Source organism: Plecotus auritus (assembly GCF_963455305.1).
Source record: "Plecotus auritus genome assembly, chromosome: 2".
Taxonomy (NCBI): Eukaryota; Metazoa; Chordata; class Mammalia; order Chiroptera; family Vespertilionidae; genus Plecotus; species Plecotus auritus.
In genome coordinates, this window is record NC_137771.1 from 42,588,452 (window position 1) to 42,613,462 (window position 25,011).

General features: G+C 42.3%; 1 protein-coding gene across 7 annotated transcripts in view; it reads left to right on the top strand.

Annotated features, from left to right (window-relative positions):
* The first annotated feature begins 13,435 nt into the window (after window positions 1-13,435).
* The window catches only part of FGGY (FGGY carbohydrate kinase domain containing), a 420,488-nt gene continuing 408,912 nt past the window's right edge, over window positions 13,436-25,011 (top strand). For 3 of the 7 annotated variants that reach the window (XM_080655850.1, XM_080655842.1, XM_080655841.1), the window contains exon 1: window positions 13,589-13,764. In XM_080655850.1, the coding sequence (XP_080511976.1) occupies window positions 13,659-13,764 (106 nt within the window). In that variant the 5' untranslated portion in view covers window positions 13,589-13,658. Of the gene's footprint in view, window positions 13,548-13,588; window positions 13,845-25,011 lie in introns of those variants that run through there. The other 4 variants (XM_080655847.1, XM_080655856.1, XM_080655854.1 and 1 more) reach the window with 4 other exon arrangements.

A 25,011-nucleotide genomic window follows, 5' to 3' on the forward strand; every position in this document is an offset into this window, starting at 1 on the left:
TCTCAACAGAAATAATTTGTGTCTGTACTTGAAAATAATCTATCAACTATGATGCTTTTTTATAGAATATGTGCCTTGAATAATAGTCAATAATGTGTCAAACAATAGAGAATTAAATAGTCCTAGGGTAGGCCTATTAGACAATGTTCCAGTATGATGTGGAAAGAACATGCAGATAATGCTTTGTCTAAGTTATTGGCAATTTTTTTTATTAGGACCTACAGTAGATTTCACTTTTTAATAAAGATCTTTTTCAGTTGCCAACAACCAAGGCACAAATGGAAGAGTACTGGAGCTTCGGTCTCTGTGACACTCGGTGGAAAAGAGACATGAGGAGGTTTTATACCAACACCTTCAAACCAAATCATGTTGTCACCCGCCTTCTTCTTGTGGCCGTCATTTAGCAAAATCTGTGGTTTTCAGATATAACACCGGTTCAAGAGTTAACTGGGTAATTTTCCTTTGGAAATAATGGGAGACTTTGTAGTGAAGATTATGTTGTGGGAATGTCCTGAGTATCCATTTTCAGACGCTCTTGAAGCCTCTATGATAGTGTGATATATTTCATTTAAGTAGGAGATGTTTGTGTGGAAAAATGGGTCATGCCCTGGACTTTTCTCAAACCACCACTCACCAGCTGAATCACAAGCTCACTGGTTTCCTGATCTGCAAAATGAGTCTGATAATACCTACTTTCTCAACTCAGAGAGAACTTAAAAAATGGTACAGCTCTGTTCACAAGTGACGGATTATTATTATTATTACTAGAGGCCCGATGCACGAAATTTGTGCAAGAGTAGGCCTTCTCAGCCACGGCGGCTGCCTGGATCCCTCCCTCGCAGCCACAGTAGCTGCCTCAATCCTGTGGCTGCAGCCCTAGCTTTATCCAGAGGGTCGTCCGGAAGGATGTCCGGTCTAATTAGCATATTATGCTTTTATTATTATAGATTATTATTATTATTACCCATCTGAGTACACAAATGGTGGGAAAGGAGGAAATAAATTCCAGCCAACTGCTGTGTTAAATGCAGCCCCGCCCAACTGGCTGGGCCTGAAGTTTTTAGTGCAGGTGACTACTACCCATGGAATTGCTTGAGTGAACAGGGTGTTTTGACATCTATGGACAGGGGCAGCTCAGCAAATCCCTTCCCTTTAGCAGTGACTCATAAAAGGAACTCAGAGAAACCAAAAGTGAGCTGGGGGAGTCTCCTGAGCCTTGAACACACTGGATCTAGAGGAAAACTGGGCCTTCAAAGAAGAGAGGAAGGGCTACTACTGATTTTGGATTCCCCAAGAATAGGATGAAACCTGGGCTTTGCCTTTGTGGGGACATGTGGAGGCAGGGAAGTCCTTACCCTCTCTGAGTTTCAGTGTCCTCATCCATAAAGTGAAGATAATACTCAGTCCAGAGTTGGGAGATTTGAAACTGAGAATGGAATAAAATCAGAGAGTCCCCCCTAGAGTAGGTAGGTAATCAAGGAAAATGCAAATCTTCGTTAATAGCAGAATGGATAATACATGGGGGTATATTCACATCATAGAATATACTCAGCTGTGAAAGGAATAAACTACAGCTATATGTACCAGAGTGACTGAGTCTTTGTAATATAATCAATATAAATGTGTGTGTGTGTGTGTGTGTGTGTGTGTGTGCATACTGTGTATTATAAGAAGGGAATAAACATCACAAGAATTAGGAGAGTTTGGAGAGTAGTTAATTTAGGTGGTGTAAGGGAGAAGGAAAGAAGGGAAACATAGTCTTCAGGGAAAGTTCAACAATATTTTATTTCACTATCAATAATGATGCAAGTTTACTCATTATTAAGTGTGAGATATATCCTTAACAATTAATTCAGTGTTGTGCAACAACACAGAACAGGCATTCAATAAACACACCTTTCTGTCTCATCTCCTTCTTGAGGTTTTTCTTCTGGAAATGTTTCTTAAAAAAAGAAAAAAATGTTTTCCTTACATTATACATAGTGCCTTGTCTTTAATTAAAGCTAAAAATTATTAGGATAGCCATGCTTATTCGTTCCCATCTTTGGGAACTGTGTTACTTGTACAGTAGTTTAATTCTCTTCTCTATAATCAGTCCTTTCTAACTTCTATTTCCCACTCACATCTATACTAATAAAAGAGTAATATGCTAATTAGACCAGACATCTTCTGGATGACCTTCCAGATGTCCTTCTGGACAAAGCCATGGTGGCAGGCTGAGGCAGAGGTGGTTAGGGGCAATCAGGCTGGCAGGGGAGAGCAGTGAGGGGGATCAGGCCGGCAAGGGAGAGACGTTAGGACGATCAGGCAGGCAGGGAAGAGCAGTTAGGGGGATCAGGCCAGCAGGGGAGAGCAGTTATGGTGATCAGGCAGGCAAGGGAGAGCAGTTAGGGGGATCAGGCCAGCAGGGAAGAGCAGTTAGGGTTGATTAGGCAGGCGGGTAGAGTGGTTAGGGGCAATCAGGCAGGCAGGCAGGTGAGCAGTTAACAGGGGTGGGCAAACTTTTTGACTCGAGGGCCACAATGGGTTCTTAAACTGGACCGGAGGGCTGGAACAAAAGCATGGATGGAGTGTTTGTGTGAACTAATATAAATTCAAAGTAAAGGAGTGGAGGGGAGAGCAAGAGAACCCTCCGCTCTTTCGGCTCCATGGGCCAGATAGAACAGCCGAACGGGCCAGATCCGGCCTGCGGGCCGTAGTTTGCCCACAGCTGGGTTAGGAGCTAGTGGTCCTGGATTGTGAGAGGGATGTCCAACTGCAATCAGACATCTCCCAAGTGGTCCCAGATTGGAGAGGGTGCAGGCCAGGCTGAGGGACCCTCCCCCCCACTCCATGCATGAATTTCGTGCACTGGGCCTCTAGTTTGTAATATAATGAGTGGGAAACATTCAAGTAATTGAGAAAATGTCCTACTGCAGACAAAATAAAGTCAAGACTGCTGAGCTACACATAGGCCTTTTTCAGTCGTGCACCAAATTCAAATTCATCCTTCAATGCACTTCATTCCAGTCAAACCCAAAGTCTTGCTTTCCCCCAAACACAATAACTGTATGCACCTCTATGCTGTACCCTTATGGGAATGCCTTTGCCACTAGCCACTTTTTTTCTCTCGAAAAATTCCTGCTCTTCTTTCAGAGCCACACTTAACTGTCACTTGCTCTGTGAAGTTCTCCTGAACACTCCACCAGAGCTGTTGCTACCTCTTGTATGTCTCCATATTACTTGAAAAATACCACTATTTTAGCCCTGAACATACAATGATTGTAATTACTTCTTCACACATGGTCTCCCTGACACTTGTGAGCAGGGACTATACCTACATCACCTCAGATGTGTCTGGCACATTACAGACAGACGGATGAAAACTGGCATAAGTGATCAGGTGAGAGATTGTTATGCTGAATATTTCAGATCTCCTCTTCTCACTGCCAAGTCTTTGATTCTGATGTGGTGCCGGCTGGGAGTACTAAAGAGATCTAATGTCTAGTTAGGAAGGTTTCTTGGAGAAGGGGGTTCTCTGTGGAGCTTGATGGACAAGAAATATGTAAAAGGGGTATCTTCTTTGCTGGCTCTGTCAGTCCCTGGTTTTCTCCCTTGACCTGCACCCAGAATACCCATAGGCATCCTAGGGACAGAGCTCCCGTGGGTCCCCATAAGGGTGCAGAAGATGGCTCTCTCATGAGAGAGTTTCACAGGAAACACACAAACACTGGTAGACACAATGTTGGGAGGCCTGGGAACACTTTCCAGTGGGGAAAAGTTGGAAGCTATTTTTATGTTACTCTATTTGCTGAAATATATTCCCTCTTCTGAAAGTCGATGGAAGGAAACTCAGGTTATAAGTGAGGTCAGTGAGACAGTACATGATTTCAGGACCCCTATTAAGTGAATGTTCTACCACTCAGGGCTACACATGCACATGTGCAAGTACCATGAGCAAGAAAGAAAAAAATAGTATGGTGTAGTGACCAGAGAACTGGATTGGGAATTAGAACTGAGCTCAAACCATGTTTCATATACATGTCTAACCAAATATCCTTTGACAAGTTACTTACCTTTCCTGGTTATTTAGTTTGTCATTGATGAAATAGGCAGAAAATAACATTTACCTCATAGGATTGTTGTAAGACTAAATGAGATGTAAAACTATTCAGCACATCAGAAGTGTTCAGTAAATGGTAGCAATTACTACTATTTAAACTATTTTATGCAAGAAAGAAAAAGATAAGGGGTGGGCAATATTACCTATCTCCCAGGACAGTTAAATGAGGAAGCATTTAGTAAAAATATTTAGAATGGTGTTTCCCAAAGAAGAAACCTTAAAAATATGGAAATTGATCTAAGATTTCTTATATTTTTTCTAGAGTGTAGTCAGAGACCCTCTTTAACAATGTTTTTTAAAAATAATATTTTTAATTGGTTATTTAGAGAGAGAGGAAGAGAGGGAGAGAGGGAGAGAGGGAGAGGGAGAGAGAGAGAGAGAGAGAGAGAGAGAGAGAGAGAGAGAAATATCGATACATCGAATGGCTGCCTCCTACATGCCCCCTATCAGGGATGGAGTCAGAACCTGGGCATGGGCCCTGACTGGGAATCGAACCAGCAACCTTTTGGAGCACAGGATAATGCCCAAAAAACTGAGCCACACAGGCCAGATCCCCTCTCTAACAATCTATAAATCAGCTATGAATCACTTCACCGGGAGAAAATATATATACAGGTGTCCCCCCAAAATGTATGCACACTTTAACAACTGATTTCTATTACATTTTGAAAATTAAATGTATTTTAATAAACACTGCCTTTATAATTATTCAAAGTGTGTATCCATTTTTTGAGGGGACACCCTGTAGGTAGTATAAGTACACACTTTACAATTCTAATACAACTAGAGGCCCAGTGCACAAAATTTGTGCACGAGAGTGTGTGTCCCTCAGCCCAGCCTGCACCCTCTCCAATCTGGGACCCCTCGAGGGATGTCCGACTGCCCGTTTAGGCCCAATCCCGGTAGGATCGGGCCTAAATGGGCAGTCGGACATCCCTCTCACAATCCAGGACTGCTGGCTCCCAACTGCTTGCCTGCCTCACTTCCTGATTGCCCCTAACCACTTCTGCCTGCCAGACTGATCACCCCCTAACCGTTCCCCTGCCAGCCGGATTGATGCCTAACTGCTCCCTGCCAACATGATTGCCCCTAATTGCCCTCCCCTGCAGGCCTGGTCCCCCCCAGCTGCCCTCCCTTGCTGGCCTGGTCTCCCCCAACTGCCCTCCTCTGCCAGCCTGGTCACCCCTAACTGCCCACAACCACTCTCCCCTGCAGGCCTGGTCCCCCCCCCCAACTGTCCTCCCCTGCAGGCCTGGTCCCCCAACTGCTCTCCCCTACAGGCCTGGGTCCTCCCCAACTGCCCTTCCCTGCAGGCCTAGTTGCCCCCAACTTCTCTCTTCTGCCGGCTAGGTCACCCCTAACTGCCCTCCCCTGCAGGCTTGATCGCCCCCAACTGCCCTCCCTTGCAGGCCTGGTCCCTCCCAACTGTCCTTCCCTGCTGGCCATCTTGTGGTGGCCATCTTGTGTCCACATGGGGACATCTATCTTTGTCCACATGGGGGCAGCCATCTTGTGTGTTGGATTGATGGCCAATTTGCATATTACTCTTTTATTAGATAGGCTAGAAGCCTGGTGCATGGGTGGGGGCCAGCTGGTTTGCCCTGAAGGGTGTCCCAGATCAGGGTGGGGAGTTCCCTTGGGGCATGGGGTGGCCTGGGCGAGGGGCCTGTGGTGGTTTGCAGGCCAACCACACCTCCCGGTGACCCAAGCGGAGGCCCTGGTATCTGGGATTTATTTATCTTCTATAATTGAAACTTTGTAGCCTTGAGCGGAGGCCAGGGCCAGCCAGGAACTTGGCTTCCTCCATCGCCAGAGACAACCCAAGCCCTCTGCTCTCTCCTGCTCCGTGGCTGCTGCCATTTTTGTTGGGGGTTTTTTATCTTCTATAATTTAAACTTTGTAGCCTTGAGCAGAGGCCAGGGCCAGCCAGAGTGGGCAGGAAGCTTGGCTTTCTCCATTGCTAGGGAAACCCAAGCCTCCTGCTCACTCAGTAGCTGCAGCCATCTTGGTTGGGTTAGTTTGCATACTTGCTCCTGATTGTCTGGTGGGTGTGGCTTGTGGGCATAGCGGAGGTATGGTCAATTTGCATGTGTCTCTTTTATTAGTGTAGATCATAATGATGGTCCTCTGAATTATATATTTTTAAATGTAGTATTTGGATCCCCAGGTTTTAAATTCCTGATCTAAACAAAGGCACAAAGTATAAGTTAGACGAAATAAGAACTACTGGTAAATTACTTTTTCCTTGGTCTTAAATGAGTGACTGTATTATACATTTAAAAAATGGTTAACCGAGGCAGGCAGTCATAAGTATAAATTAATAAACTCTTTTGGTGGAAAAAAAAACAACAGGAAACAATGGCAATTATTTCATCCTTCCTCTTCAAAGTTGGAGTGGTTTAGTCTCTGCCCTCTTTGAACACACTATAGATTCTAATCCCCCTTTGGCCTTTTCTTTTGATTGAAGCTAATGGAATTGTTTCCCCCTTATGTCCTCATTTTCCATTCCTCAACCTGTCTGGACTTTTGCCTCCGAAGGTTAACATTGCCATGAAGTAATGTAAATTAATCATTACTATTTAGACAGATTTATTCACAGTTCTCTCCCACAGATGTCTGTAAGCATAGTGACTCTGACATCCAGGATTGCCCAGTGGGGTTGGATATCATATTTAGTGTCTAATCCCAAAACCAAAAAATAAAAAAAATAAAGAACTCTCAAAAACCCCACAACTTTAGGTTCAATTGGAATTGAATGAGAATGTATATCAAATAATTGTCCCGATAGGTTAGGAAATTCTTCTCAAGCAGGATTGCTTAGCATTGGTCTGGCTACACATACAGATGAGCTTTGGTGAACTTCGTTCAATTAATTTGGCATTAAAATTGGAGGCATTGGAGCATTGAAGATAGCCTTACCCAACATGTGTGGGTTGGATAAGATGTGCACAGTCACAGTCACAAGCATTCAGGGTTCAGGGGTGTCTAAAGGACAGTACCATTTTTTATGGAGCCTCCCTGCCAGCAGCTTCTCAGCAGAGGCCCAGGTAGCTACCATCCATCAGTCAGAACTGCCCTAGGAAGAGAAACCCCTTTGCCATCTAAGCTAGGACACAATGCTCTCTCATTACTTTAAGTTTTTAAAAATGTAATGAATACTAATAAAAATTGTTAGACTCAATTAGACACGATTTAGGTACGTTTTTAATTAAAATCTTTTAGACTTATTTGGATATATATTTTTAAGTGACATATTGCTCTTGTGTCTATGTAAAAAGGAAAACGTAAGCAAAATACCCATTTCTATGGTTTGTTCAACTACTAACAGGTAAATCCGGGGGAAATAACAAAGCCAGGTAGTCTGCAGAAAGAGCCCTTTCTGAATTTCTGGGGCTCAGTTGAAACCATCTCAGGATCTGAGCTGGTAGAGAAGCGGGAAGGAGCTCAGGACCAAGGGAAGCGAGGAAGAAGCAAAGCCACAGTCATTAGTCTGTGTGTCTATGTGTATGTATGTTCATCTATTTATATGTATGTGGTGTATAAGTGAATATGAGACTGTGTGTGTATGCATGTGCATGTGCATGTGTGTGTGAGTGTGTTTGAGTGTACATGTATTTGTGTGGTTTGAATGTCTGTGTGTCTGTATCGCTGTGTGACTATATTTGTGCCTGCATGTATATTTCTGTGCACTGTATTGTGGTTTCTTTTGTGTCTGTTTATGTGTGGTATATGATATGAGTTTGTGTGTGTATGTCTGTATGTGTCTGTGTGTTGTGTGTAGAGTGAATATGTGTCTGCACATGTGTTTGTATAATTATGTGTATATTAGCGGCCCGATGCACCAAATTCATGCAAGGGCCTTGGCCCTGGCCCCCACCCGCTGCCACCATGGCGGGAGGGCCTCTGCCTCGGCCCCAGCCCACTGCGGCTTTGTCCAGAAGGAAGGACATTTGGAAGGATGTTCGGTCTAATTAGCATATTATGCTTTTATTGTTATAGATACTTGAGCTAGTATTATGAGCCTGTGGGTATGTGTGCAGGACTCTATGTGTGTATGTGTTTGTGTGTTTGTGGTTGGGGGAGTGGGAGGACAAAGCTACCACCATCTTACTGTATACTTTGTGCAAATTAGGAAAAGTTGCCCCGCCTAGTGGGCAACCATAGGAGCAGCCTCAGAGGGTCAGAGTTTGACTAGCAAAGTAGGACTGTACTTTAGCCCTCGTTAGCCCCTGCACCTGGTGTCTTGAACAAAAGAACAACTTGGCAGGGGTCGGGGGCATCTTGGAAGACCTGGAAGTTCACTCAGCCTCTCCTTTGCTGCGCAGGCACCTTGCCATAGGATCGAGTGTGAAAACTACCTAAACCAAGGTTCTCTCATAGTTTCCAAATGACATTACTCTAGAGTGGTTCATGGCACAGTTTCTCCAACCAGAGGCCAGACACGGCCCAGGCTCCAGGGGCACAAGCAAGCCCTTCCAGCAGGCCATCTGTCTCCCTGCTCCTTTGGCCTTGTCATCTCACGGCCCTGGACTCTCCTCTTCCACCTGTTGCCTCAGTGCAGAAGAATGCCTGTTGGGGTTTAGGGTTGCACATTGTTGTCATGGCTCATCACATAGTTTGCACTTTTATTAAAATGACTCATGGCCAAGAGGCTGTGGAGTTGTGGTTGGGTGGTGTTAGGGGAGAAAGATATGGATGGTGTCAAACCAGATTAGATAGTGAGTGAGGTCTTGGAACTGGGGAGTGGGTGAGCAGCTTAGACCTGGAAGAGGAAACTGGAGCCACAGGTGGACACCAGTAAGAATATTAGGACTTGCATTCATCTCAAGCCTTTCTTTCCAACATGAGCACCTCTGCCCACTTTAGCTTCTCAGCAGGGACTCCCTCTTTGGCAGTTTCACAGGTGGTGTCTTGCGATAGACGACCGACCTCGTGGGCAAGTTGCTCCATTGTTGTGAGCTCCGGTTTCTCCAGCAATAACCTCTACTCCCTGACGTGGTGGTTGGGAGGAATCACTGAGACACTGCACGTGAGGTGCTGAGCACAGTGCCCAGTGAATGTTAGCACAGTCTTTTCTTCCCCTTTGCACTCCAACCCCTCTCTTCCCACCAGCCTTGGGGTGTCCATAGCATTTTGTGCATTTGGTAAAGCATCCAGCTCTGACCGAGCACTTAGCAAATACTTACCATTCAGCAGATGTCTGTTGAGTGAGGAGATGAAGGCAGGCAGGCAGGCAAAGGGAAAGTAGGAAGTAGCAGGTAAGTAATAAAGTAAGTTGGGACATTTCCATCATTGGAAATGAGCTATTGGCGTTCTTTAAAGGTGAGGGTTGAGCAAATTATTATTTTTTCAGTCTAATTTTATTTTCCCCAACACCATTGATCCCCTCTATGCCCTTTTCTACCTTCGCCCCACCCTGCACTGTCCCCACACTGTTGTCCATGCCCATAAATTATTTTGTATCTAAAAGATGGCTCTTGGTGCTGGTCAGGGTGGGGAGCTCAGCAGGCCCTTCTAGTCAGTGTGTTCACCTTGCTGACCATCTGTTGGGTGTCCAGTGAACGATTTCAGTTACTTTCCTCCTGAGATGACAGTGTGGATTTGGAAGACTTAGAGCGTCCACACAGTGCCACCTGTTCCTGAAAGAGGATCAAATTCAAGGGAGGCTTAAAGGAGTCTAAGTTGAGAAAGAAAGAGAGGAACAGAAACAGGAGAAAAGTTTGATTGATAGTGAAGGGCCCAGTAGGCAAATAAGGGCTGTCACAGCTATATTGTGTATCTGTGATTACAGAGTACTGTGTTGGTTGCTGAAATTCTAAAGTAGAAGGCACATTTCTTGCCCTCCAGAGGCTTCTGATCTAGGGAATGAAATTTCCCTAAGCCTCAGTTTCCCTATCTGTATAATGGTTGTGATAATACTAGCCACTTCACAGGATTGCTGAAGACAATGTATTCCAAGCCACTGTTTTCACCAAATCACCAATCTAAGTTAGACCTCAATCTAAATCACGTTCCCTGTCTCATAGTATCCAATTTCCCTTCCTGCTTGCAATGGAATCAATTATATGTCTGTGTGCTTATTTATTGAACGTCTGTTTCAGGACTGTAGTAAATTCCCTGGGGACAGCAACAATATTTGTTCTTCTCAACACCAACTCTTTAGTGGCTAGAGCAGTAGGACTTAAAAAGTCTTTGTTAAATGAATACATACATGTGCAAATGAATAACTATACCAATTTCTGTGCCATGACTCCAAAAATCTTAGGGAAATTATGTATTTTCTCTGGTGAGGCGGCAGGTTGCTAAAGCAGGAAGAAAAACCTTCAGAGAAAGTAGTTAGAGGATCACAGGGCCTCTATGGGTCATCAGAGGGAGCATCCAGTCTCCTGCCTGCCTCCTGGTGTTGCACGTAACCGTCCCGGAGCAGGAAGAAAATTACACAAACTTGCAGTTCAGCTGGTTCCAGGGTTTCACAACCCAGATCTTTCTGTTTCGCTCACATCTGATGTGCTGCCTCACTTGGTGTGACTTGTGATGTGCAGAGTGAAAACTGACTCTGCAGGATCCCAGGCTGCCCGGCAATAACCCTGAGTGAATGTCTAGACTTTCCAACAATAAAGTCTTCTAATCCAGTGCAACACAATAACCCTTTCTGCAGAGTAGGGAGGAGGAAAGGTGAAAAACAGATACGCTGATAATTACCAAGCATTTAATGTATGCATTCTATGGGTTCCAGAGGTAAACACAGATAACTGAGGGGTACATGGAGGCTGTATAGTCCTGCCCTGGGTGAAACAATGTAAATTTAGTTAGATAACATTTGTAGCTTTCAGAAATATTACATATGTAATCTCATCTTAGTCTCCCTGCAGCCATAAAAAAATGGGAAAGTATGGATCACATTTGTATTGTTATTTGTATCTAATATACAGGGAAAGTGAGGCAACTGGAGATAGTCCAACTATAGAGCTGTGGCAGCTGCAGATATGAACTCGCTGCCCATATCTCATGACTATCAGTATAGGGATCGTTTTTTTTTTTTTTTGTTTGGGGTTTTTTTTGCACTGCACTGTCATGCACTGGCCTTTATATTGGTCAACAGTGTGAGCATGCCTGTACTGTCACAATCCCCCCGCCTTCTATAATGTATTTCCAACGCACTTTTGTAATGGAACATTAGAATTGAATAAATCAAGGGGAGGCAAGCGAAGGCCCATGGGACACATTGGCCCATTGTATGCTTTTGTAAATAAAGTTTTATTGGAACATAGCCAGGCCAACTCATTTACGCTGATCTACAGCTGTCTTTGCATCACAGAAGCAGACTCCTTGCTTTACTGTGTGCCTTCCATTTTTAAGGTCCTCTCATGGTCCAAGATGGCTCCTGGTGCTCCAGCCACTGTGCTGTTGTTGCTACTACTACTACTACTACTACTACTGATAGTATGATATTAGAGGAAACAAAACAAAATTGAATACAAAAAGCCTAGAAACAGAGACATCCATAAAGACCAGGCAGCAAATAGGCATTCATTCAAGTCTAGCCAAGATGAGACTCCTGCCATAGTTGCAGGGGCAACCAGCATATTTCATTTCTCCCATTCCTGGGCACACTGGGGAAGATCTGGAGACCATGTCTTACCTGTATGCAGGATCTCACACTTTACAGAGTATTTCCATATTTATTACTTCATTTGCTCTTCACAATACTCTGGAAAGGTAAGATGAAGAGGTCTTATTATTATTTCTACTGTACACTACGAGAAACATAAGTGCTAAGTAACCAGATCCAGTATCCTCTTATCTTCCCAAAGACGGTTAGATCTTCAGATGTTTGTTGGAAACTCCCATCAGCCTGGGACCTGCCTTTTTAAAAGAAACAGCTCAGATAAGAGCTCAGGTTGGAATTCTCCATCTGGTTAGGAGCTAGCTGTGTGTCTCAGTACAGGCTAATCATGTTTCTGACTCTGCATCTGTAAGATAGGGTCAAACAGTGTCTAGTTTACCGGAGAGGCAAGGATTGTGAGGATAAAGTTAGGTACGTGTTTCCACAGATTGTAACTCTTCAAAGGCCTAGGAACCCCTCTGTTTTGTAGATTTAAAGACTAGGACTCCACTTCAGAGGGTTGGCCACAGCATTAGATGAGTAAATTCATGTAAAGTACAGTCAAACCTCGCTTTTTAAATGTCTCAAACAATTTGCTTCTCAACTTGACAAACCTTTCATGCTGATACCTGTATGATCCGTCACTGGTCTCTCAGACAAAGAAAGGGGAGAATGCCAGAGTATGAGTCAGTTTACCGCTGTTAACATCTCAGGATATTGTGCTGTGAATATTTTTGTAGGGTTTTTTTTTTTTGCCTTTGTTCCTGCTTATTATTATTATTAAATTTTCATTTTTTTAGTGTACATTTCATTTCCTTTTTGCTAACTTTTCGCTTACATTTCATGTCATTTGTTTTTAAAGTGTTTACAGATTAAACAGTACATTTGATATGTACTGTATATAAGAAGTTAAAACGGGATCCTTTGGGGATCTGGAATGGACTAATTCCATTTACATTATTTCTAATGGGAAAAAAATACTTCAGTTTTTGAACAGCCTCCCGAACGAATTAAGTTCGAGAACCGAGGTACAAGGAACAAGACTTGGCACAAAGTAAGCATTCAACAGATATTTTTATTATTTTTTTTTCTTAAAGATCAATCATGTAATTCAAGTTTTTTTTAAAATATATTTTATTGATTTTTTACAGAGAGGAAGAGAGAGGGATAGAAAGTTAGAAACATCGATGAGAGAGAGACATCGATCAGCTGCCTCTTGCACGCCCCTTACTGGGGATGTGCCCACAACCCAGGTACATGCCCTTGACCGGAATCGAACCCGGGACCCTTCAGTCCGCAGGCCGACGCTCTATCCACTGAGCCAAACCGGTTTCGGCTATTTTTATTATTTTTTTTACATCCGTCTACAACAGTCCTGGTGTTCAGTAAAGGTCGTGAAGTGGCTATAAGATGCACATTGACACGCACGGATCCGGGGCGGCCGCGGGTTAGCGGGGGTGAGTTCTGGGAAGTGAGCCCCCGGGACGGGAAATTCTCTGCGGGAGCTGACCAAACCCCGTAGGTGTTTTCAAAAGCACCGCGGATTGGAGTTGCCTCAGCGAAGTCGCGCTCGCCACCGACCTGCTGGGCCCGGCCCCCGGCGCCGGGGCGACTGGGCGACTGGCACAGGCCAATCCGGCCCTGTTCAAAGGGCCAATCGGGGAGCAGTTTACGGGGGCCGCGGCCGGCCGGGGGCGGGGCCAGGCCGGGGCCTGGGCGTGGCCTGGGAAGGGGCGGGGCTTCAATCGCTGCAGGAGACCGCCCAGTCCGGTCACGGTGCGACTCCGCCGGGCAACCTGCGGAGTCCGGCTAGCTAATACGTGATATCAGATTGGACAAGTAAGTGACCCTCCTCTCAGTCCCACGTGTGCACCAGGGCCTGTTGCAGATGCGCAGCGCGCACGGTATCCAATCGGAGAGCGCACCCGTCCGAAGCCTCCCTCCCTTGTGATGAGGTCGCCACCTCCTCTTCCTTTTCCTCCTCCAGCTGCTAAAGTCTCATTCCAGCCGGGCCTTGGCTCCCGAGACGTTGTTGGGTCCCCGTATCCTCTCCTGGGTGAGGCGTCCGGCCACTCAACGGGAGGGTCGGCTTTTACTGCATCCCCAAAGCTGCCCATGAGATGTCTGGAACCCGAGGTCCTCTGCCATCACTCTCCAGTTGACTATGTTCACTTCTCTCCCCTTCACCCACTCCGTCCCGTCCTGCATTTTAGGATAGTTTCCCCAGCCATGTTTGAGCCATTGAGTTAAAATCTGGCTGCCGAAGGTATTGTAAGGCCGGTGCTGCTTGTAACTTGAAACGCTATCAGCAGCTTGTGATAACGTTTGAGGTGCATTTTAGATGGTATACCAGTAGTGCTGTCTGGTTACAGTTATCCTGGGTAGGTAAGTCCTTGGGATGCAAAAGTATGAACTTCCTTAATCATTGGCTATTTTCCACTGAAGCACTTCTCTTGTTTTAACTCATTTCGTCCCTAAATTAAAGTGGCAATCATTACCAAGAAATGGAAGAGCCATAATCATTTGTTTAATTTTTAAAATAGGAGTTCAGGGGTGAGGAAGCGATTATCTCTTGAAGTGCTTATCCTCTCTTAGAATGTGGCTGTTATTTAGATGGTAGAGTTTTGCTTTTGCTTTGTTTTGCCGGCTTTTCCTCATTTCCCATAAGCCACCAAGTGCATCACCTGGTTTTTTACTTTTGAAGTTGTCAGCTGGGTTTTTCAGCCTTATGACTTACCCCTAGTCTTCTGGGAGTCTCCTGGTAATGAGGGCCTCTGCTTGGCTCTTGACCTGGTGGCTACTGGCCTGACTCTGGGAAGGACCAGCTGAGGTGGACCTTCTGTTATTAAGAATGATTGGGGGAAACAGACCACAGATGTTGAGAAGGGCCTGGAGATTGATTTGGAGTGGGGGGAAGGAAGGTTGTGTCTTTCTAGATGGGATTAAGTTTATTGGGAGGAGACTGGGCCTTCCAGGTTATGTTAATCTTTGCTGTGGGTCTTGTCTTTTCCGGGAATCTGGTTCCCTTTCCCTAACCTTTCACTTAGTTCAAATCATAGTCAGTTACCAGCTGGTTTTGAAAACTATTTGAGGTGGTGAATCTTGCCTTTAAACTCCCAGACAGAGTGGGACCACCCCCCGCCTTCCCAGGGGATTTGATATAATTATTTTACCAGAATGTATTATAGAGGTCATTTCACTGTTTACCTGCCCATCTTTTTATAAGGTGGGATATAGAACCAACCCAGGTAGTATAAGAGGAGGCCATCCAAACCAGTGCCTCAGTTCATTCATTTGTTCACAAATCTTGTGGCAGGTGTGGGCCTGGCACTGCGGTAAAGAGAACAAGATGTGGTCACCTCTGCTTTCTCCAGTCTGCTGCTGTCTGGTCTGACAGGGGAGATTATAAGATAGTGAGGTTAGTGCTGTGGCAAGGTATGCAGAAGATGCTCTGGGGTTGCCAGAAGGGCACATGGCCCAATATGGGGTTTAGGAAAACTTCCAAGAGGAGATAATAACTGAGCTGAGTTACAAAGCCTTGGTATGAGTGGGATGGAGAAAGACAAAGGGGAAGGAATTATATTTGATTTGGGAACAACATGTGCAAAACTAGGTAAACCTGAAACATTGTTGATTAGTATGGCTCATCAGGAAAGGGTGAGGTGAGAAATCACCAGAAAGGAGGCTGGGGCTGGGATGGGTGACAGGCCAGAACAGGGAGGGTCCAGTGAGTCATGGTAAGAGAATTTAAAATGTGTCTCCCCTGTTTTAGAAAGTTAATTCTGCCTGCAGGGTGAAGACTGGAGGAAGGCTATTATAATACAGGTGAGAAAGAGTTAGGGTAATAGTTGTGAAACTGGAGAGAGATTAGGAGAATAGAATGGTTAGGAATTAATTACTGATTGAACGTAGGGGATGAAGAAAGAATGTATTACTCAAGGTGCCATGGGGAAAAGAAGGCAGTCTTAACCTGGGTATTTTTTAACAGCTTTATTGAGATCTACTTGACATACAGTGAACTACATACTTAAAGTGTCTAATCTGAGAAAATTTGACATCAGTACATAATCATGAAACCATCACAATCAAGATAAAGAATATTTCTAATACCCCCAAAGATTTCTTGTGGCCCTTGGTAACCCCTCCCTCCCTAGGACCACCCTTTCACCAAAACAATCAGTGAACTAGCTTCTGTCACCTTAGATTATTTAAGATTTTTTAGGACTTTATCTGTAGAGTCATATAATATGTATCTTTTCTTGTGAGGTGACTTTTCCTTAATCCTCATCTTGAGATTCATCCATGTTATATGTGCATGCATGGTTCATTCCTTTTTCTGCTGAATAGTATTCCATTGTATTATTATACTACTAGAGGCCCGTTGCACGAAGATTCGTGCAATAGGCCTTCCTTCCCCTGGCTGCCAGCACTGGTTTTCCTCAGGCACCCGGGACCCAGGCCTTCGCTCCGGCCGCAGCAGAGAAGCCAAGCCTCTTCAGTCTTCACTCGGGCCGGAGCCTTCAGTCTTCGCTCCGTGCCTGTTTATGCAAATTAACCCGCCATCTTTGTTGGGTTAATTTGCATACTCCTGATTGGCTGGTGGGCATCGCAGAGGTACTGTCAATTTGCTATTTCTCTTTTATTAGTGTAGATTCTTTGTTTATCCATTTACCTGCTGATAGATATTTGGATTATTTGCTGCCTTTGGCTACTACAAATAAAGCTGCTATGAATATTTGTATACACAGACCTATGCTTTCATTTCTCTTGGTTAAATACCTAGATGTGGAATAAGGAGGTGTATGTTTAATTTTTTAAGAAATACCACATGTATTTCAAAGTGATCATGCCATTTTACATCCCCCTGAGCAGTGTGTGAAATTCCCAGTTGCTCCCACAATTTGTGTGGTCACTTTCAAATTTTAGCCATTCCAATGTGGAATCCTGGCATGTGGTTTTAATGTGTATTTCCCTAATGATTAATAATTTCAAGCTTCTTATGTGCAGCCCACATATTTCATGTATCTTCTTGGGTAAAGTGTTTAATAAATATATTTTTTTAAATGGGCTGTTATTGAGTTTTGAGAGGTTTTTGTAATATATTCTCATTACAAGTTCTCTATCACATCTGAGTCTGTATTTTCTTAACTGTGTTTTGAAAAGCAGAGTTCTTAATTTTGATAAAGTCTAGTTTATCAATTTGTAATTTTGATGACGTCTGTTTTATCAGTTTATTCTTTTATGGATGATGATTTAGGTGTTGTAGCTAAGAAATCATGCCTAGCCTGAGGTCTCAAGTATTTTCTCCTATTTTTTTTTAAGAAGCTTTATTGTTTTTTGGTTTTACATTAAATCCATGATCCATTTTAAGTTAATTAAAGTTAATCTGTAGCACCAGATGTGGGACAAAGTTTATTTCTTTTTTGGGGGGGATAGAGGGGTATGATATCAATTATTCCAGCACCATTTGCTGAAAAGTTTATTCTTTCCCTATTCAATTGCCTTTGCACCTTTGATCAAAATCAGTTTACCATATGTGGGCCTATTTCTGGTTGTTTTATTCTGTTCTGTAGATCTTTTTGTCTATTTTGATGCCAGTACCACGTAATCTTGATAACTATAGTTTTGTAATAAGTATTCAAGTCACATAATGTAAGTCCTTCAACTTTGTTCTTTTTTAAAGTTGTTTTGGTCATTCCAGGTCTGTTACATTTCCACATTAATTTTACAATGTTGTCATTTTGTCAATTTCAAAATAAAGGCCTGCTTAGCTTTTAATTGGGCCTTTATTAAATCTATACCTTAATTTGGGGGAGATTGACTTATTTAGGTCTTAGGTTCAGCAATGTTTTGTAGCTCTCAGTAGATAGGTTTTGCACATCTTTGTCAGATTATCTGTAGGTATTTCATATTTTTCATGTTATTGTAAATAACATTGTCTTTTAAAATTTTAACTTGTACTAGTTGCCACTTGTGTATTGATCATGTATCCTACAATCTTGCTAAACTGCTTATTATTTCTAATAGCTTTTTTGTAGATGCTATCAGCTTTTCTATGTAGGTGATCATATTATCTGTAAATAAAGTTTTACTTTTTCCTTTCAATGAGGATGCCTTTTATTTCTTTTTCTTGCTATAGTGCACTGGCTAGAAGCATTACACTTTTTAAACATATATTATCGATTTTTAGAGAGGAAAGAAGGGGGGAGAGAGAGAGAGAGAGAGAGAGAGAGAGATTGATTTGTTGTTCCACTTATTTATGCATTCATTGGTTGATTGTTGTATGTGCTGTGACAGGGATGGTACCCGTAACCTTGGTGTACTGGGATGATGCTCTAACTAACTGAGCTACCTGGCCAGGGCCTAGCTAGAAGCATATTTTTTTTTTCATCATTAACTTTGATGTATATTCTTTGTAGAAGTCCTTTATCAGGTTTAGGAAGTTTCATTCCATTCCTACTTTTCTGAGAGGTGATGTTTTTTGGGTATTTGTTTTTAAATTAAGAATGGATGTTATATTTTTGTCATTTCCTTTTTTCTATAACTATTGAGATCATTTTAAAATTCTTAATATGGAGAGAAACCAAGATGGCGGCATAGGTAAGCACCTAAACTGCTGCCTCGCACAACAATTTCAAAACTACAACTAAAAGACAGAACGGACACCATCCAGAACCACAGGAAAGCTGGCTGAGTGAAAATTCTACAACTAGAAGGAAAGAGAAAAGCTCACAGAGAATTGGAGGTACGGCAAAGGGTCTTTGTGCGCGCAGAGAGGAAGGGCGGCTGAGAGCCTGGCTGACTTTCTCTGGCGGAAGGGGGAAGGAAGCCCCCGGCCGCACTGAACCCCAGTTCTGACTGCACTGAACCCCAGTTCCGGGCGAGCCCCTGGGGACCCACGCTCTTACGGGGGGAACCTGGACTCTCGGGCGGAGACTCGGGAGCTGGGGAAGGCAGAAGTCTGAAGGCGCGCGTGTGCCAGTGCGCACAAAGGCTGCGGAGGTTGCCACAGGCTTTCCCTAGTGGAAGGGAGTCAGAGGCTCCTGACTGCACTGAGCCCCAGTTCTGACTGCAGTGAACCCCAGTTCCAGGCGAGCCCCTGGGGACCCACGCTCTTGTGGGGGGAGTCTGGACTCTCAGGCGGAGACTCGGGAGCCGGGGAAGGCAGAGATCTGAAGGCGCGCACGTGCGCGCAAGGGCAAGGCTGACAGGAAGCCAAGACTGAGACTCCACCCCATCCAAGCTGAGCACAGAGGCTATTGCAATTTGGCAAGTCTAATCCTATAAGACTGTCTCCAGCACCAAACTTCTCCCAGCATAGACACAGCTGATCCTTACAGCCAACTGGCCTGGAGGTCAATTCTTCCCAGTGATACCAACAACAATCAAGACTTAATTACAACAAGGCTGTACACACAGTCCACAAAGGGGTGCACCAAGAGTGTCCACCTCAGGTTAACTGGGGAGGCAGACCCACTGGGCCATATTGGAAACTTAGCACACAAATCTACCTTACCAACTCAGGGAAGCAGTGAAAATGCGGCATCAAAGAATCAGATCACAAACGAAAGAAATGGAGGAAAACAAACGACTGGATATAGAATTCAAAACCACGGTTATAAGGCTTTTCAAGAATATCCTAGAAAAGGCCGATAAATATAACGAGACCCTCAAAGATATGAAAAAGGACCAACTAGAAATTAAACATACACTGACTGAAATAAAAAATATTATACAGAGACCCAACAACAGATTAGAGGAACACAAGAATCAAGTCAAAGAATTGAAATACAAAGAAGCAAAAAACACTCAACCGAAAAAGCAAAAAGAAAAAAAAAAAAATCCAAAAAGTTGAAGATAGTGTAAGAAGACTCTGGGACAACTTCAAGTGTATCAACATCAGAATTATGGGGGTGCCAGAAGAAGAGAGAGAGCAAGATACTGAAAACCTATTTGAAGAAATAATGACCGAAAACTTCCCCCACCTGGTGAAAGAAATAGACTTACAAGTCCAGGAAGCGCACAGAACCCCAAACAAAAGGAATCCAAAGAGGACCACACCAAGACACATCATAATTAAAATGCCAAGAGCAAAAGACAAAGATAGAATATTAAAAGCAGCAAGAGAAAAACAGTTAGTTACCTACAAGGGAGCACCCATACGACTGTCAGCTGATTTCTCAACAGAAACTATGCAGGCCAGACGGGAGTGGCAAGAAATTTTCAGTGCTCACTTCGGCAGCATATATACTAAAATTGGAACGATACAGAGAAGATTAGCATGGCCCCTGCGCAAGGATGACACGCAAATTCGTGAAGCGTTCCATATTTTAAAAAAAAAAAAAAAAGGAAGAGGGAGAGAGAGATAGAAACATCATTGGTGAGAGAGAATCATTCATTGGCTGTCTCCTGCATGTCCTCTACTGGGGATTGAGCCCGCAACCTGGGCATGTGACCTGACTGGTAATCGAACCATGACTTCCTGGTTCATAGGTCGACACTCAACCAGTGAGCCACGCTGGCTAGGGCATCCTTATTATATTTTGTTGGATTTTATTTGGTAAAATTTTAAGAATTTTTGCATCTATTTAATAATGGATATTGATTTATAGTTTTCCTTGTATTGTCTTCCTAAGTTTTATATCTAGCTAATTCTGGTCTCATAGAATGAGTTAGGAAGCATTTCCTACTCTTCAATTTTCTGTAAGCACTTGTGTAGAATTAATATTAATTCTTCCTTAAATGTTTGGTAGAATTCACCAGTGAAGCCATCTGGGCCTAGAGTTTTTTTGTTGCGGGGGGAGGGAAAAGTCAATAATATGGGACTATTGACATTGTTTCTTGAATAAAATTTGATAGTTTGTGTAGTTTAAGATATTTGTACATATCATCTAAGTTGCTCACAATAGTCCCCTATTATCATTTTAATATCTATAGAATCTGTTGTGATTTCATCTCCTTCATTTCTAATATTGGTAATTTGTGATTTTTCTCTTTATTTTCCTGATAATTCTGGCCAGACTTTTATCAATTTTATTGATCTTCTCAAAGAACCAGCTTTTGGTTTTATTTATTTTCTCTCTCTCTTTTTTTTTTGTTTGTTTTTGTTCTGAAATTTATTATTTCTTTTCTTTTGCTTACTTTGGGTTCCTTTTACTCTTTCTAATTTCTTAAAGTGAAAATGAGGCCATGTGTTTGTGACTCTTTCCTAATTTAGGCATTTAATATTATACATTTCCAAGTACTGCTTCAGCTTAATCCTACAACTTTTTTTTAAATATGTTTTTTTATTGATTTCAGAGAGGAAGGGAGAGGGAGAGAGAGATAGAAACATCAATGAAGAGGAAGAATCATTGATCAGCTGCCTCCTGCATGCCCCCTACTAGGGACTGAGCCCGCAACCCGGGCATGTGCCCTTGACAGGAATCGAACCCGGGACCCTTTAGTCCACAGGCTGACGCTCTATCCAGTGAGCCAAACCAGCTAGGGCTAATCCTACAACTTCTGCTGTTTGTTTGTTTTTTTTTATTAAAATCTTTTTCATTTTTTAATCTTTTTTTGATCCATGGGTTATATAGAAGTTTGTTATTCAGTTTCCAAATATTTAAGGACTTTCTATTATTATATATTACATATCTTTCTATTAATTGATTTATAATTTAATTCCATCTGGTTACAGGACGTACTTTGTATGACTTGAATCCTTTTAACTTTTTGAGTTTTTTTTTTTTTTTTTTTTGGCCCAGAATATGGTCTGTCTCAATAAATGTTCCAAATGCACTTGAGAAGGATGTGTATTCTCGTGTTGGATAGAGTGTCTATAATAGTGGTTCTCAACCTTTCTAATGCCGCGACCCTTTAATACAGTTCCTCATGTTGTGGTGACCCCCAACCATAAAATTATTTTCGTTGCTACTTCATAACTGTAATTTTGCTACTGTTATGAATCGTAATGTAAATATCTGTATTTTCCGATGGTCTTAGGCTCTAAAGCAGCAGTTCTCAACCTGTGGGTCGCTAGCAGGGTCGCCTAAGACCATCGGAAAACACAGATATTTACATTACGATTCATAACAGTAGCAAAATTACAGTTATGAAGTAGCAACGAAAATAATTTTATGGTTGGGGGTCACCACAACATGAGGAACTGTATTAAAGGGTCGCGGCATTAGAAAGGTTGAGAACCACTGGTCTATAAGGTCAACTTTATTGACTGCTACTGTATATTATAACCTTGCTGATTTTCTATCTACTACTCTGTCAGTTATTGAGAGAGGGGTATTGAAATCTCATGATCATTGTAGATATATGCATTTCTTCTTGAAGTTCTACCAGACTTTGTTTTATGTATTCTGATGTACTGTTATTAGGTACATTAATATTTAGGATTGTTTGGTTGTCTTGGTGAGTCATCCCCTTTATTATTTCAATTTCTGATAATATATTTGCTCTGAAATCTACTTAGTCATTTTTCCTGGTAATAGTTGTGCTCTAAAATGTATTTAGTATGCTAATGATATAGCTGCTCCAGTTTTTTTTTTTTTTTTTGATTGCTGTTTTATGCTATATCTTTTTCTTCCTTTTACGTTTTAACCTATTTGTGTTCTTATATTTAAAGTGGGTTTTTTTGTAGGCAGCATATAGTTAGATTGGATAACAAAGCAACGCCTGACATTTCCTGCCTTTTCATTAGGGTGTTTAGACCATATTGAATGTAACTATTCATATGGTTTGGTTTGAGTATACCATCTTGCTTTTCCTCCTCTTCCTCCTCTTCCCCCTCCTCCTCCTCCTCCCCCTCCTCCTCCTCCTCCTCCTCCTCCTCCTCCTTCTCTTCCTCCTCCTCCTCCTCCTCCTCCTCCTCCTCCTCCTCCTCCTCCTCTTCTTCTTTTCTTTCTGTATTTGTTCCTTCTGTTCTTTGGTCTCTTTTCCTTTTTCTGCCTTCTTTTGGATTATTTTTTATAAATTTATTTTTTCTCCCTTATTGGATAATTAAGTATAACTTTTTAAAGACCCTCACCTGAGGATATGTTTTTACTGATTTTCAAGAAAAAGGAAGGGAGGGATGGAGGGAGGAAAGGAGGGAGAGGGAGAGAGAGAGAGAGAGAGAGAGAGAGAGAGAGAGAGAGAGAGAGAGAGAGAGAGAGAGAGAGAGAGACATCAATGTGAGGGGGAAACATTGATCTGTTGCCATCTGTTGCCTCTCATACACACCCTGACCGGGAATCAAATCTGAAATCTAGGTATGTGCCCTGACTGGGAATCGAACCTTCCACCTTTTGGTGTACAGGATGACACTCCAACCAACCGAGATACCTGGCCAGGGCAATTACGATTTTTGGCGGGTATAATTTTAGTGGTTGCTTCGTGGTTTATATTATACATCTTTAATTTATCAGCCTACTTTCAAGTGGAATAATACTACTTCATATAAAGGTTTCATATAAGAACCATACAACAATAGATTTACAGTTCTTCCCTTCTAGCCTTTGTACTATTGTTGCTGTATGTTGCCCATTTCACTTTTATATATGTTTAAACGTCGTAATACATGGTTAGTTTAGTTTTAACCAGTCAATTATATTTTTAAGATATTCACATACTTTTTAAAAATTCTTTCATGTACCCACAATGTTACCCTTGTCCCTTCATTACATTTTTTAGATTTCTATGCAATATCATTTCTCTCGCTGCTTCTTATAGTGCAGTTCTGCTCCTGATGGACTTTTTAACCTTTTGTCTGGGAAAATCTTTATTTTAGCTTCAGTTTTGAAAGATTTTTTTCCCCACATGGTAAAGAATTCTACATATAAGGTGTTTTTCTTTCAGTACTTCAAAGATCTTAGCTCTACTGTCTTCGAGCTTGCATTATTTTACTTTTTTTTTATTTTGTGAATAATGTTCCTCCCCCTGCCTCTTCCCCATCTGCTTTTAAGATTTTCTTTTGATCATTGCTTTTGAACAATTTGATTATGATGTTTATTGGTTTGGTTTAGTTTTATTTCTTGTGCTGGAGATTCATTTATACTCTTGAATCTGTATGTTTATAGTAAATCTGGGAATTTGTGCCCATTATGTTTTCAAGTACTTCTCATGACACTTTTTCTCTCTTCTTCAGTGCTTCCCATTTCACATGTATTAGGCTACTTGAAGTTTTTCCATAGATCACTGATACTTCGTTCATTTATTTATTTTTAAAATGTTTTTATTGTTGTTGTTTTTTTTTCTTGTTTTTTTTTAATAGAGATAAGGGAGAAGACGAGAGAAAGAGAAACATCGATGTAAGAGCACAGCATCAATCGCTGCTTCCTACACATCCCCCACCCAGGATCCAGCCCACAACCTGGGCATGTGCCCTGAGTGGGAATCGAACTAGCAACCTTTAGGTGCATGTAATGTCACCCAACCAACTGAGCCATACCATCCAGGGTGCTCTGATTATTTATTTTAAAAATCTTTTTCTTTCTTCATTATATTTTGGATAGTTTGTATTACTATGTCTTGAATGTCACTAATATTTTCTTCTGTATTGTCTAATCCCATAAAGTCAATTTTTCATACCAGATATTCCAGTTTTCATTTCTAGAATTTCAACTTGAGTCTTTTTATATATATGTTCTATGTCTGAACTTTTAAGCTCAATCTTTCCTCTAGTTTTTTGAACATATGAAATCCAGTTATGATTTTTAATAGCTATGCCTGTTAATTCTAACATATGTGTCAGTTCTAGGCCAGTGTCCATTGATTTTCCTCATTTTGGGTAGTATTTTCTTGCTTCTTTGCATGACTGGTAATTTCTAATTGAATTTATAATTTCTAAAAAACACAGACATTGTGTTTTTTGCCTTGTTAGATAATTTGTATTTCTATAAGTGCACTTGAGCTGTGTTCTGGGGCATGTGTAAGTTATTTGGAAACAATTTGATCCTTTTGATTCTTGTTTTAAGCTTTGTTAGGTGGGATCAGAACTATTTCTTCCTCGCTACTGAGTGAAACCCTCTGCATACTCTACCCAGTGCTCTGGGAATTGAGGTTTTTCAGTCTGGTTCTTTCGCATAGGCACTATTCATGGGCCTGTGAAGTACATTCACTGTTCATTCTAATCCTGTCGGGTGTTTCTGGCTCCAATAGATTCCTCACATGCATACAGTGATTGGTACTCTTGGTAACATTCGAGGAGTACCCTTTGCAGATGACTGGACTTCTCCCTTTGTACAGCTCTCTCTCTCTCTCTCTCTCTCTCTCTCTCTCTCCTCTCTCTCTCTCTCTCTCTCTCTGCCTCAAGCACTCTAGCCTCCTTGTT